The sequence below is a fragment of the Mesoplodon mirus genome (assembly GCF_964341445.2).
Source record: "Mesoplodon mirus genome assembly, chromosome: 16".
NCBI lineage: Eukaryota > Metazoa > Chordata > Mammalia > Artiodactyla > Ziphiidae > Mesoplodon > Mesoplodon mirus.
Genome location: NC_138992.1, coordinates 41,869,695 through 41,882,773, shown reverse-complemented (window position 1 = coordinate 41,882,773; position 13,079 = coordinate 41,869,695). Strand labels below are relative to the sequence as shown.

At 30.8% G+C, this 13,079-nt stretch overlaps 1 protein-coding gene across 4 annotated transcripts in view; it reads right to left on the bottom strand.

Annotated features, from left to right (window-relative positions):
- Positions 1–382: 382 nt before the first annotated feature.
- TRIQK (triple QxxK/R motif containing) overlaps positions 383–13,079 on the bottom strand; it is a 91,309-nt gene continuing 78,612 nt past the window's right edge. For all 4 annotated transcript variants that reach the window (XM_082601621.1, XM_082601620.1, XM_082601623.1 and 1 more), the window contains 2 exons: positions 8,693–8,778; positions 383–3,497 (listed from right to left, as the gene is read on the bottom strand). In XM_082601621.1, coding sequence (XP_082457747.1) covers positions 3,384–3,497; positions 8,693–8,778 — 200 coding nt within the window. In that variant the 3' untranslated portion in view covers positions 383–3,383. The remainder of the gene's footprint in view (positions 3,498–8,692; positions 8,779–13,079) is intronic.

Below are 13,079 nucleotides of genomic sequence, written 5' to 3'. Positions count from 1 at the left end.
AAATACATTAAAATTTAAGTTGAATTTCTAGAAGTTTATTTCTGAAGCTTATCTAAAGCATAACTTATCTACTGAATTATCAATGACCATATAATTTTAGAATCTGGAAAATATAACACTTCAGTTTTCACATAAATATAAGCATTATAATGAAAATTTAGTTTTATTTTTAATGGGAGTGAAGATTTAGACTAAGTTAAATTTAAAACAATGAGTATGATTTTTAGTAATACTAAGGTGAAAATGGCATATTTGATTTCCTAGAAAAGAGCAACGTTTCTGTTCTGTAGCAAATTTAATGCTAGTTGTCTTGATCTTAAAGAGAACCAGGATTAAATGTATATGTGTCCCAATACAACCAAAGACCATAAATGCTAAATGCTGAGTTGATCAATATTGTGATTTTTAAGTTTTATTTATTAAATGCAAATAATTTTTGATCATCTGTTACATGCAAGAACTGTGCCAGGCTCTGAGAGGACTGAAAGAGATTAACTTAAATTCTAACATGCATTTATTAAAAATGTGCAGACCACTACACTACTGGAATTACAGAAATGAGTAAGAACATATTCTCAGGATTTTGTAATCCTTGGTTGGAGTGGGAGTATTTCACTTACATTTACAAAAAATTGAAAAAGATTGGAAAATCTTCAAGTATTTTGTCACCTTAAAACAACAACAAACCTCATTCTGGTACTAAAATAGGCTTTTAGCACATTTGTTTTAAAAGAAATTCTAGATGAGGTTATATTTCTACAACATCGCCTCTCAAATGAATTTACATATTCTGTATTTTTCATGCAATATAAGAAACAGCAACCATTCAAGCTTCATTCAAAGTGTTCTATAGGCTGTACGTTAAGTCCAGCTGCATTAGTTGAAATTTCTTCTGCAGAAAGAGTATGTTAACAGATAGATTCTAACATTCTGAAAAGTCATTAATTTTTTTTTGATTTTGTCTTCTGAATTACTTTGAGCAGTGAATTATTGGAGGGGAAAAACCCATGCCTAAAATTTGTATGGTGCAGTCTCAGATTTATGCAAAATACCACTCACTATTTAAAAGTGTAGTCCCCTGAAACTGCAGGCCAGATATCACCTCTCTGTCTTCAAAGATTCAAACCAGACTTCAACTTGGGATTTCTCTACAGAGGATTGGTTGCTTCCCAGTTAATGTGAGTTTTAAAAATGTGCATTTCACGAAAACATTATTTTGTAAACATATATTGTCTCACCTTACCTGTTATTTATTAAAATCAGAGTTTAGCCTTTGGGACTTACCATAAGTTAATCAGTTAAGTTAGTTATGCTGTGTTTAGGTTAATATTCATTACTATCAGAAACAACATTTTTCCTCCAAAGAATACCTCAAGAGTAGAACAGGATAGTAAAGTTGTTTTTTTCTTTTTTTTCAGGGTAATGAATTTTCAAACATTTCCAAGAGTATAATCATCTTTTTTAAATACTGTAAATTCTGTTATATCTCACTTGGATAGGTATCTAATAGACAATTATTACATATCCTTGCATTTAAATTACCACGGAAATTAGAAATAATCTTTATTTTATATGACTGTATTTAACACCAGATGGGAGGGGAAATAACTAAATGAAGATTGTTCACATAAATGTGATAGGAGTGGGGGAAAGCAGTATTTCTTGACATGTGGCATGTCACTCAGGAAAGTAAAAGACCCATCATATCCAAAATGCCAGCTTGGATATTCTCTTGCCACCCACTTCACAAACAGACATACCACATGGCATTAAATGCTGCAACCTTTCCTAAAAATGCCACTTGGATTTGTCCACTGTGGTGAGTGTATAGGAACTCTTGGTCTGTCTCTTAAGTTTGTGATTTCAAGGGGAAGAATCCAGGAAATAGCACTGGCTAAATTTTGCCCTCAGATGTTTGGCATAAATGATCTGTGAGGATACTGGAACTTTTGGCTGTTTTCACACTGATGAAATAAGTTATGCTACTTGAAAAAATTCTACAGAACATAATGCTACACAACCACATTCAACTATCTGCAAAAGTCTCAAAGACTATCTAGGATATTTATCAATACTTTCTTCTCTTGGAGAGTATGGAAACAATCTTAACATTTTATTTACTCTTTATAAATACAACGTATTTACTATGAAACACCTTATGCATATGTTGCAAGCTATTCATTTTCTATACATATTTATGTAAGGTAGTAACTAACAACTCTGCTGTGGACACATATTTTTCCATTTTCTAATCTTTATGTATTCATGTGTTATAAAATTATTTAAAAATTCCATACCAGTAAAAAATACTGAATACATTAGTCATTATACTCCAACAAATGTAAAATACCTTGAAAAATCATATAAACAAAAAACTCCATATGTGAGTAATATAAGACATATATTTTCTTCTATTATTTTCATGAAAGGGTTCTAATTGATTTAATTCCCAAGAGACAAAATACAATTTTGTAAAACAGTTTGTATTGTTCAGATATAAGAGACAACCCAAGAAAATGACTCTGAGTAGGTAGGACTTCTGCTATTACTGTTGTGTGAAAAAGACTGCACAATTAGACAACAGGTTGCTACATATCTCCTTAACAAGAGGGGCAAACTGATACTGCAAGCAGCCAGGACAACATAATTAAAATAGAATTCCAAGCTTATATTAATAGAGTAATAAGTTAATTAAAATCAAGATCAACTGAACTTTCTATTTACACCAGTTCAGACAGCCCAAGAGGAAAGCAACTCTATTTTAGAGACATATGTGACTCTTTGAGCTTCTGTCATCCAGGTGCCATTTCTGATGGAGCACATGTGCACTGAACAGTTGGCAAAGAAGGAAAAAGATTACTGTAGATGTATGTGCAGATTGTCTCTCTAATGATATAAACTACGTCTGGAAAGAAAGCAGGGCTTCTCTGTAAAATGAAAAATTTCCCATGACTTTTCATTCCTTCTTAGGCTCCGAATGTGACTAGAGAATGTTTCTGTAAATGAGGATATATACTTTTACTTAGAATGTATATGGAACAAAAATAGATTTAGTAATCTGTAAGTGATGGAGTTATACACATAAATTGCCTAAGACATCTGAAGAATTTAGGATCTGTTTTTCACTTTATCTAAATGCACCATGAATGGGTTGCCTGTCAAAGTAGAAAGATTTATAAAAGTATCTGGTAGCACACATACTACATTACTAGGTAAGGTTCTTTTCTTGATATCCTATGCAACATTTTAAAAGATATTTCTGCAAACTGAAAATACCAGCAGAAAAAATTCAAGATCTTGCTGTCTCAGTACTTCAGAAAGTATTGGTCCCTAGAGGTGCTTTTATAAAATTATATCCTTTTCATGCATTGATTGCTGCTTGACTAATCTTCATCTGGTTCCAGATCAGGGTCAACATCTGTGGACAGTCTGAGATAAAAGAAAGCATAGAAAGCCAGTAGGAGGGCCAATATAGCTGCAAGTAGAAGGCCAACTTCCTGAGGAAGGAAAAAAAAAGTAGACTTGAAATTCATGAAATGAGGGTGGTTAACGTTATCAGCTTCACGAGATAAAAAAAACACAGTCTAGAATTAATAATCACATTCTTTTTGTTTAACACTTTCTGTCATTAAGCAAAGAAACTTTTGTGTTTGACAATTCCTAGTATAATGGCAGGTACATCAGTGGGTTTAATGATAGATGTGTATTATTATTTTTATTTAAATTTGTATTTTTCTAATAGTAAAATTAGCATTTATAATTTTAATATATTTTCGTAGTTTGGATATCAAACTGTTGGATGAAAGCAATGTAGTTTGTGCCTACACAGTTTATCTTTCTCTATTTGAGAAAGAAATAACATTATTTCTTGCTTCAATACGTTTATTATTAGCTACAGCATTTGGACACAGATTCTTTTTTAAATTACCATTCCTTTTCTAATAGGAAGAAACTATTATAACCATTTTCTGATTATGTCTCTGTAAACATCCTTATTAAATATTATTTTTTAAAACTCATTTTTAAATTCTAAATTCTATAGTTTACAATGTGGCAGAACAAAATTAAGTACTCTTGGCTCATGAAGCATGACATGATATAATTAACACAACTATGAAGGATGGTCCTGGATACTTCATTTGATATGGATTATATTAATCAATTATGTTGAAATAATAGCCCAAAAATTACCACATATACAATGGCAAAAATCATATTATTTTTCAAAAAGTCTATAAACATATATATATATATATATATATATATATATATATATATATATATATATATATATGTATACACACACAAACACACACACACACACACACACCATGAAGGAATTTTCTCAATATTAACATATCATTTGGCTAAACAGAACGAAGAATAAATAATGCCAGTACAGTACCCTAAAGGGCTTAAATATTCCCTTGTAATTCTCACTTGCATATCACACCCCTTCCTGACATTATTTTATGGAGAAGCAATTTATTTGCACTTACACAAATGTAGTTTACATTTCAAAAGAATGCAAAATTAATAATTCAACCTATGCCACCTAATAAACTTTAAAAAACATTAAAATAAGTTTGTTTTATAATCAACATGTAATTTTTACCTGGATGTTGAAATAACAAATGGACATTTTATGCAGATTTTTAGCTTTATAATTATATATTTTTAGATTTGCAAACTATAAAAATAAATATTAATAAAAAACATGGGGTTGAAAGATTTAGTGTCAACTATTTTTGTAAGATTTGATTTCTCAATCTACTCTATCAATATAATGTCAAATTAAAGTGAATTTTTCTCTGTTGCAGTTGGAATACTTTGGCATCTCAAAAGGGCATGGCAGCATCAGACAGGTTTCATTTATTTTCTTGTATCCACAGCTGTGCTCCCAGACCCATCTGGTTACACAGCTACTAATTTTAAGAGGATGTAATAAACAAGTGACACACAACTGCAAACTCCATCTGTTCTGTACAGTGGACAAAAAACTGTTCAACAGCAGTCACCATTCCCATAAGCTTAACACAAGACTAAAGTTTTTACTCTTGATTAGAGTCTGTGATTCTCATCTCATTGATAATCACCTCTAATTGCTGTTTTCTCAACTCCTTCTTATCCTTTCAAACAGCTCTGTATCATGTTAATTGTACATTTTCAGAATATCCAGAGGCATGAAAAAGGGGTTTAAGGGTAGGAAGCAGAGAACATTCATAGAATACAACTTCAGAAGATACATTAATTCAATTAAGTCTATTCAACATACTATGGTGTGGGGGGTGAGGCTTCCGAAGTATTGGACGAGGAGGTACAGCAAATCATTTGTTTCAGAATGTGCCTATTCTGTTAAGGAGATAAGTATTGTGGGGACTGCATGCTTGGAGGGTTAAAACTATGGTAAAATTTGAAAATACTGCTTTCAGAATTCTGGTCACACTAACCATAACTTAGAGACCTACAGGCATTTATGACTCTCCCCACCCTTGGCCATTTTTAGTTTTAGATCAGGAATAACAAAGAGAACAAAAATAATGCTTCCAGCTGGCTCATCCCAAGGGGTCATTAGCAGGATCTGGTTGCCATTTGAATATTTTATTTATGTAACAGATAAATCAAATTTCTGATCCTTATTTTTTATTATAATTACTTGTTTCAAATAAACTACTTAATAAACAAATATAGATTATCTTTTTCCTTCTAAATACTAGGAAACACAGGTTATTTGCATTCTAAAAAATTTTTCCCTGATGTTACAACTCTTGAAAAATAATCTTCAAATTGAACAGCAACCAAATAGCAAATATTAGTTGTGCAAATATTTTTTAGGTGGTACTCATTACTGGGTCATAAATTATGACATTTTGTTTATATTGGTAAAAGACACAAACTAAAAGTAGCTTCTCAATAGAAATAATTCCACATTTTGAAGAAGTGATATTCATATCTTATTCTGAATCATTACTGTTCCCTGAAATTTTCTATCACTAAACATACATTTATAAAAAAGCACTAGAAATCCCTGAGGGTAAGTACCCTATTGTGTAATTTTTATATCTCTAATCCATGATTTCTCAATCATGTGATTTCTTGTAGCAATTCCTCCAAGACAATTGTGTCTTATTCATCTTTTTTTCCACAGGTTCTACAACATTGTAATGCTCATAGCAATTTCTAAATGAATGAAGGATTGAGTCAGATTTATATAATTCATGTACAAGTATATTAAAATTATGTAATGTTTTGAAAACTTTACAGAAATAATATCCATAATACTATCTTCACAGCAAAACTAAAAACATTTTGTAATATGTAGTATAGTAACACAAAGCAGATTTAATTGAAGTAGGGGATCTTTAGGCCAATGACAAACATCCAAGGACAGTCTTATTTATGCAAACCAGTAATAGCTAATTCAAAGAAATATTTATGTTAAGTGTATTATTTAACTCTTCTGGCTATACTGTGAGGTAAATGGCATAAAATCCATTTTACAAATGTGCCAGTTTAGACTCAGCTAGATCACTGTAACAGTAAGAGGAGTCATGTGATTCTAGGCCTCTTTCGTGTTCAGTTTTATCATTGCTGTTGTTTTTCTATTCCTTGCAGCTGTTCATATTTTCTGTAGATTTAAATTATTTAAAAAGCATAGCAATGATTCATTCTAAAAAATAAGTAGTAAAGTGATAAAATATTACAACATTATGGTCATCCTGTATTAACTGGATAAGAGTCAAACATGTTTGATGTTCATTAATCCTTAGTTGCTTCTCTGACATTATCAACATGGATAAAATCACTCACTGGGGAAATTAAATAGCATTAAATGGCAATTGCTGAAAGAAACTTCGTTATTTAAAATACTATGCTAAAATGACAAGGCAATCAAAGTTTGACAGGGCAAACTGATTAGTATGCCAGATTTGAAATGTAAAACACCTCCATGGTTCTGATTCTAAAAAGTTTCCTATTATTTTAATGGGCTCTTTACATAAATTTTCAAGCAAAGTAAACAGTGTTTAAAGATAAGGTTTTTGTTTTTCACAGGTTTACAAATCAAAATGATATGCTAGTTTATTAAAAAGGAGCTGTTTTTGATGTCAGAAACTTTTCTGTACATACTTTAAATCACAAATGAAATCTAAGAACAATTTTTTTCTCATAAAAGATAAACAAATTCTATATTGTTTTTAAAAAGACATTAGATTGCACTATAAAGTAGACTTATACTAGGAATATGGTTATTTCCTCAAGTTAAAACCATAGCAAAATGATAAGAGCAAACAAAATAGAGGATGTATACAGGAAAGTGGTATATATCAATAAATGCATGGCTGCACTATTTTTCAAATTCTAATTTGCAGATGCTCATTATACTGTGCCACAAGTGGATTGTGCTACCCCAATATTCTTCTAACAAGACAAAAACAAAGCCCTGTATTGTTAAAGATAAAAATAAGTGACATATTGCTTTCCTGGAAAATGACAGACAGTGCTCTCATTACAAGAGACAATCATCAGGTAACTAACTGAAAAATAAGAAACTAACCACTGGTTTTAGAAAGTTTGTGTCATGGAAATAATTTTAAAGATGAATGAAATTTCACATGAAATTAGAAGAAAACTTCAAAAGATTAATCATCTCTCTTTCAAACAAAAAGGCAATTCACTTTTTTTTTTTCCGTTAAAAACTGACACACAGCACTAACTGAGGAGATTGTGCTGTGAAAACATACCGCAGCACACAGCAATGCTTGATCAAAATCAGTAATCAGGAGTAAAAAGAAGGCAGTGTTTCGTGATCATAATAGCAAATTCTGGAAGACAACCAAATATATCATCTGGCAGTTCAACAGCTGTTACAGCTTGGTAGTAATACCTTGGCATTTGCTATAAGCTATAACTTAGAAAAATTGATTTTTCATCTGCCAGATAAAACCCAAAATCTCCTTTTAACATTTTAATATTTAAATAAAATATATGTACTAGTCACTTTACTTTTGCACATTTGACAGTAGAGCGAGCCGTCAAATTAATTTTTCTATTTATAGTTTAATTTTACTCTAAACACTTGGCAGAGTTGACATGGGTAATAATGTAAATGTAATTTTGTTGAACTTCATTGTGCTAGCACATTGGATTAACATCTGCTAACATCATTCTCAGTTGCTTTTATCCCTCTTAAGCAGTTAAAACACTGGTTTTCTAAAAGAACAAGTTTGGGAAACATTATTAGAATTTCACCATAGAGAGTACTGACAACAAAAATAATACATGTGTAAAATTACATATATTAACAATCTAAGTATATACAATTATAATTAAAAGTTAAACAACCATAAAATGAAACTTATTGCAAGTGAGAAAAGTTTTTGATCCAGGCCACATATATCGCTGAAGTGTTTGAACAATAAATACAGTAGCTAGAGAAAAAGTAAATTGCAACTTTAAGTGTAACTGTTTCTCTTAAGTGACATTAGGTCTTATTCTAAGACCTAATAAAATCTTAGAATGGGAAGGATGTTTCTCATTAAGTAAATTCTCTTTTAAAAGCCGTTAATCCTGGCATTTGACTTAGATTTTGAAATGTCATAAAACATTTAGAATTCAACATTTATGCAATCCAGTTTTAGAAAATGAGATGGCATGCAATATATCAAATTTTAAAGTTATCAAATACAGGTACCTTTATGCCTATTGTTGTTTTCTTTGCTTCTGCTTTTAATTTGGTTGCTCGTAAAATAGGTTTGGTTTTTTTATAATCCTGTTTACCTAGAAAGAAATAATTTCAGACAATGAGCTATAATTTAAGTTTAACAGCCAACTGAAATGTCAAAGAACCTTTAAATAGAGTAAAACTGGGAGACAAAGTCGCAAAGTAATTCCCAGTTATGGAAACCATAAACTGGTCACCCTAAGGTCAAGTTTTCCTTCTCTCTTACTTTTTCAGGAAGAAGATTTGACAGACATCTTTGATTTGGTGTGCAGTGAATATCAACAAAGATAAAAAAATCTTTTAGAGAATAAGATGTTTAAAGCAAAGAGAGTAAACCTTTAGAAGCATTTGGAGACAAATATGGAAATAAATGAAATTACATAAGATCCCATTAAACAGGTAAGGTTAACTCTATCTTCATAATTGAAGAATAACAGTTCATTAGAAATTTATTTTATTATGGATATATTAAGTATTCAATAATCAATCTGAGAAGTATCCTCAAAGTAAGATACTAAAGACTGATCTGTAAATAATTAACTTTCAGTTGCTGAATTCTTTAGAAAAAAGTATTTAACTTTTCTTTGCTCTCTGTGGAGGACAGAATAAATATGGCTAGATAAATGATGAAGGACAGCTATATTTAGACATTAGTTTCAATGTTCTTTACCGTATTTAACAACCAAAAATGAGCAAAACTGAGTTAGTATCACCAAATTTGCTTTTTTTGTGTATACCACCTGGTGACCCCACTAATGGGTAACAAAAGAGCTATTACACACCCTGTGAGGAAAACAGATTTAACAATAACAACAACAAAAGCATTGACTAGAATAATATACTCTTTTTGTTAACCAAACTGTTAGGTAAGAATTGGGTCAAATGAGTCTCAAATATAATCATATGTCATTCTGAGTGGGAGTTAACATTTGACCATATAATCTCTTCAACTATTTTATATTCTCCTATTTGGCCTTATTATTTCCATTTTATTCCCTTTCCTTTCAAAGATCAATTACTTTCCAAAACTTACCCCTGTAGTCTATCAAAATAATACAAATGTGAACTTTAATTTCCATATCTTCCTCACACTGAAGTAAATCTGAAAGCAGTTTATCTAAAGTATACCATCAAAGTTTAATGTGCAATATATTTTTTAATGTTTTCTAATGATTCAAAAGTACCTTTAAAATTCTATATAGATTTTTAGAATTAGAAATGCCAGGGAGAAGTGAGACAAATGGATGGGAGGATGAAGAAATGCTATATCTGTGTTCATTAGACACATAAAAGTATTTATTTGGCTGAAGAGCTTTTTTTTTTTTTAAGAAGTGTGTATGCTATTTCCTTAACTGCAATGGTATAGCAATCATTCTGGATCTATGAGCATGCAGCAGCTTAATAAATATTATTTGATGATGGGGTTTAATGATCCAGAAATGAGCAATTGTAAAAATGTGTATCAAATGATCTAAATTTAAATTATGGAATGAACAAATACAGAAAAATATTACTCTGACCCATTTTAAATTAGCAACATTTAATTTTGCTGAAAAAATCTTGACAAGTGTTCACTCAGTTTCACATCTCAACAGTCAAACTATTCATGTCATTATTCCTGCTGAGATATAAACAGTTCAGAGCAATGAAACTGGTGACACATCAAATGTCTCCACTTAGGGTTACAAAGCAAATTTCTAAAGAGAACCTAAAAAGAAATTTCAATATTATAGATTTGAAGCCAAGAAGTCATTTCTTATGTTATATATGCCCTATAATAAACTCTGGGTGCAACAGGGACAAAATAAACAAACAAAAAAAGATTATCTTAACCAATCTGCTTTTTGTAGACATATGCAATATTCTGGATGATGTGTCTGTCATAAAGCAGATTCAAATATGCTTAAAAGAGTCAATGTTAAAGTGAGATTTTATCATTCTACTTCACCTGCCATTGGTTAAATGATGTGTTCTATTTCAATTCAAGTCCTATAATCTCTTAAAGAATAATACTTCTACATTTATATTAAAGTTGATATGAACATTTGAAGCAGTATTTATAATAAATAGACAGTTTTAAAAATTATTACACACCTCATACTTCTCCAAAAAGTGCATCTATCATTAAGGTAGCATTCTCCTTGCTGACTATGATATCCAAAATTATATATTGCAAAACGTGGTTTCAGTCTACTAAGTGAAAACGTTTACAGGGGCATTTGTTAAGTTCTTTACAACTAAAACCAGATCTCTCCATTATACCCAAAAAGATTTTTAACATTTTAATTTTTTATGGCTTCATGAAAAATACCTATGCCCACATGATTGTAAAAAATATATAAAATAAGAAGCTCCTGCCTTCTGAGTACTTACACCCAGGAAAAAACACATTTATGTAATCTAGATTTTATATGCAGACAGCTTTTTAAATACAATTGGATCTGATTTTGGTTATATCAATAATACAATAACAAAAGTAGCAATTTAGCAATTGCTCATTACATTTTATATGAGAGAAATTCAAGCCTACAAGGCCAATATGGGACCTCAATCATCTCGTTTCTCTCTTCTCAATTACACCATTCAACACAGTTCTGTATTTTAATTTCCTATGACATAGTTTAAGTAACAAAAGCTTTCTCCCCCATCTCCACACTTTCTGATGGACTGATTTATGCTTCCTCCCTCCAATATGATCCTATTATATTAGTTCATTATATTTTATTTTTTACTTATCATACAGTGAATATAACTTTTTTTTCCTTTTGGTGTACAGTTCTATGAATTTTAATGCTTATGTATAGATCATGTAATTACTACTATAATCAGGATATAGAAAAGTTATATCATTTCAAAAAACTCCCTGGCACTGAGTTTCTAAACTCACCCTCCTTCCACCATAATTCCTGGCAACCACTGATATACTGTCCATTTCTATAGCTTTGTCTTTTCAATAATGCAGCAATAATGTGACAAGGGCTTCTTTTATTCAGCATAAGGCCTTTAAATTTCACCCAAGTTGTATGTATCAGCATTTTATTCTTCTCTATTGCTGGTTAGTATTCCATTATAGGAAGGTACCAGAACTTGTTTATCCATTCACTCATTGAAGTACATTTGGGTTATGTCCAGTGTTTGGCAAGTATGACAAGAGCTACTATAAACACAGGTATGCAGGTTTTTATGTGAACATAAGTTTTCATTTATCTAGGGTAAGATTGCTGAGTCATATGGTAAGTATATATTTAACTTTGTAAGAAATTGCCAAACCATTTTTCAGAGTGTTTGCATTCTCACCAGCAATGAATAAGAGTTCTGATAGCTTTGCATCATCACTAGCACTTGGTATTATTGTATCTAGGTTATCTAATTTTTTAGTGTACAATTGTTCATAGTATTCTCTTATAATCCATGTTATATGTGTAAGGTTGATAGTAGTGTACACTGTTTTATTACCGGTATTAATAATTTGTTCTTTTTTTTCCCTTAGTCTTAACTACAGGTTTTTTCAATTTCATTGATCTTTCTAAATAACAAATTTGGGGTTTTGTCGATTTTTTCCTACCATTTTTCTGTTTTGTATTTTGTTTATTTCCACTCTAATCTTTCTTATTTCCTTCCCTCAGATAGCTTTGAGTTTAGTTTGCACTTTTTTTTCTAATTTTTTAGATAGAAATTTAGGTTATTGATTTGAAACCTTTCTCCTTTATTAATATAGTCATTAACAAGCATAAATCTCCATATAAGTACTGCTTTATCATCATTTCATAAGTCAGCAAGGAGAAGAAGAAAGTTATACACAAAAACACTTGTAGATATATTTACCTATGCAGTTACTTTTACTGGTGTTAACTTATTTTTTCTGTTTGTGGATTCTAGTAACTGCCTTATGTACTTTCATTTTAGCCTGGAGGACTTCTTTTAGTGTTTCTTATAGGGCAGGTGTACTACTGACAAATTTTCTGGTTTTGTTTATCCAAGAACACCTAGATTTCTCGCTTCTTTGAAGGACAGTTGTGCTACATGTAGAATTTTTGGTTGACACTCTTTTGCTTTCATCACATCATATATAATGAATTACTTTTTACTTTCTGCTTTCAAGATTTACTCTTTATGTTTGACTTTCAGCAGTTTGACTATGATGTGGCCAGGTGTGGATCTCTGAGTTTATCCTTCTCAAAATTTTGTGAGGTTCTTGGTTATACAAATTAAAGGTTTTCATCATATTTCAAGAAGGTTTTTATATTTTAAATATTCTTTTTGACACTCTCTCTTCCTCTTCTCATTCTGGAACTATTACTATGCATAGACTGGTATGCTAGATAGAGTCCTATAGGTATCTATGGCTCCGTTCATT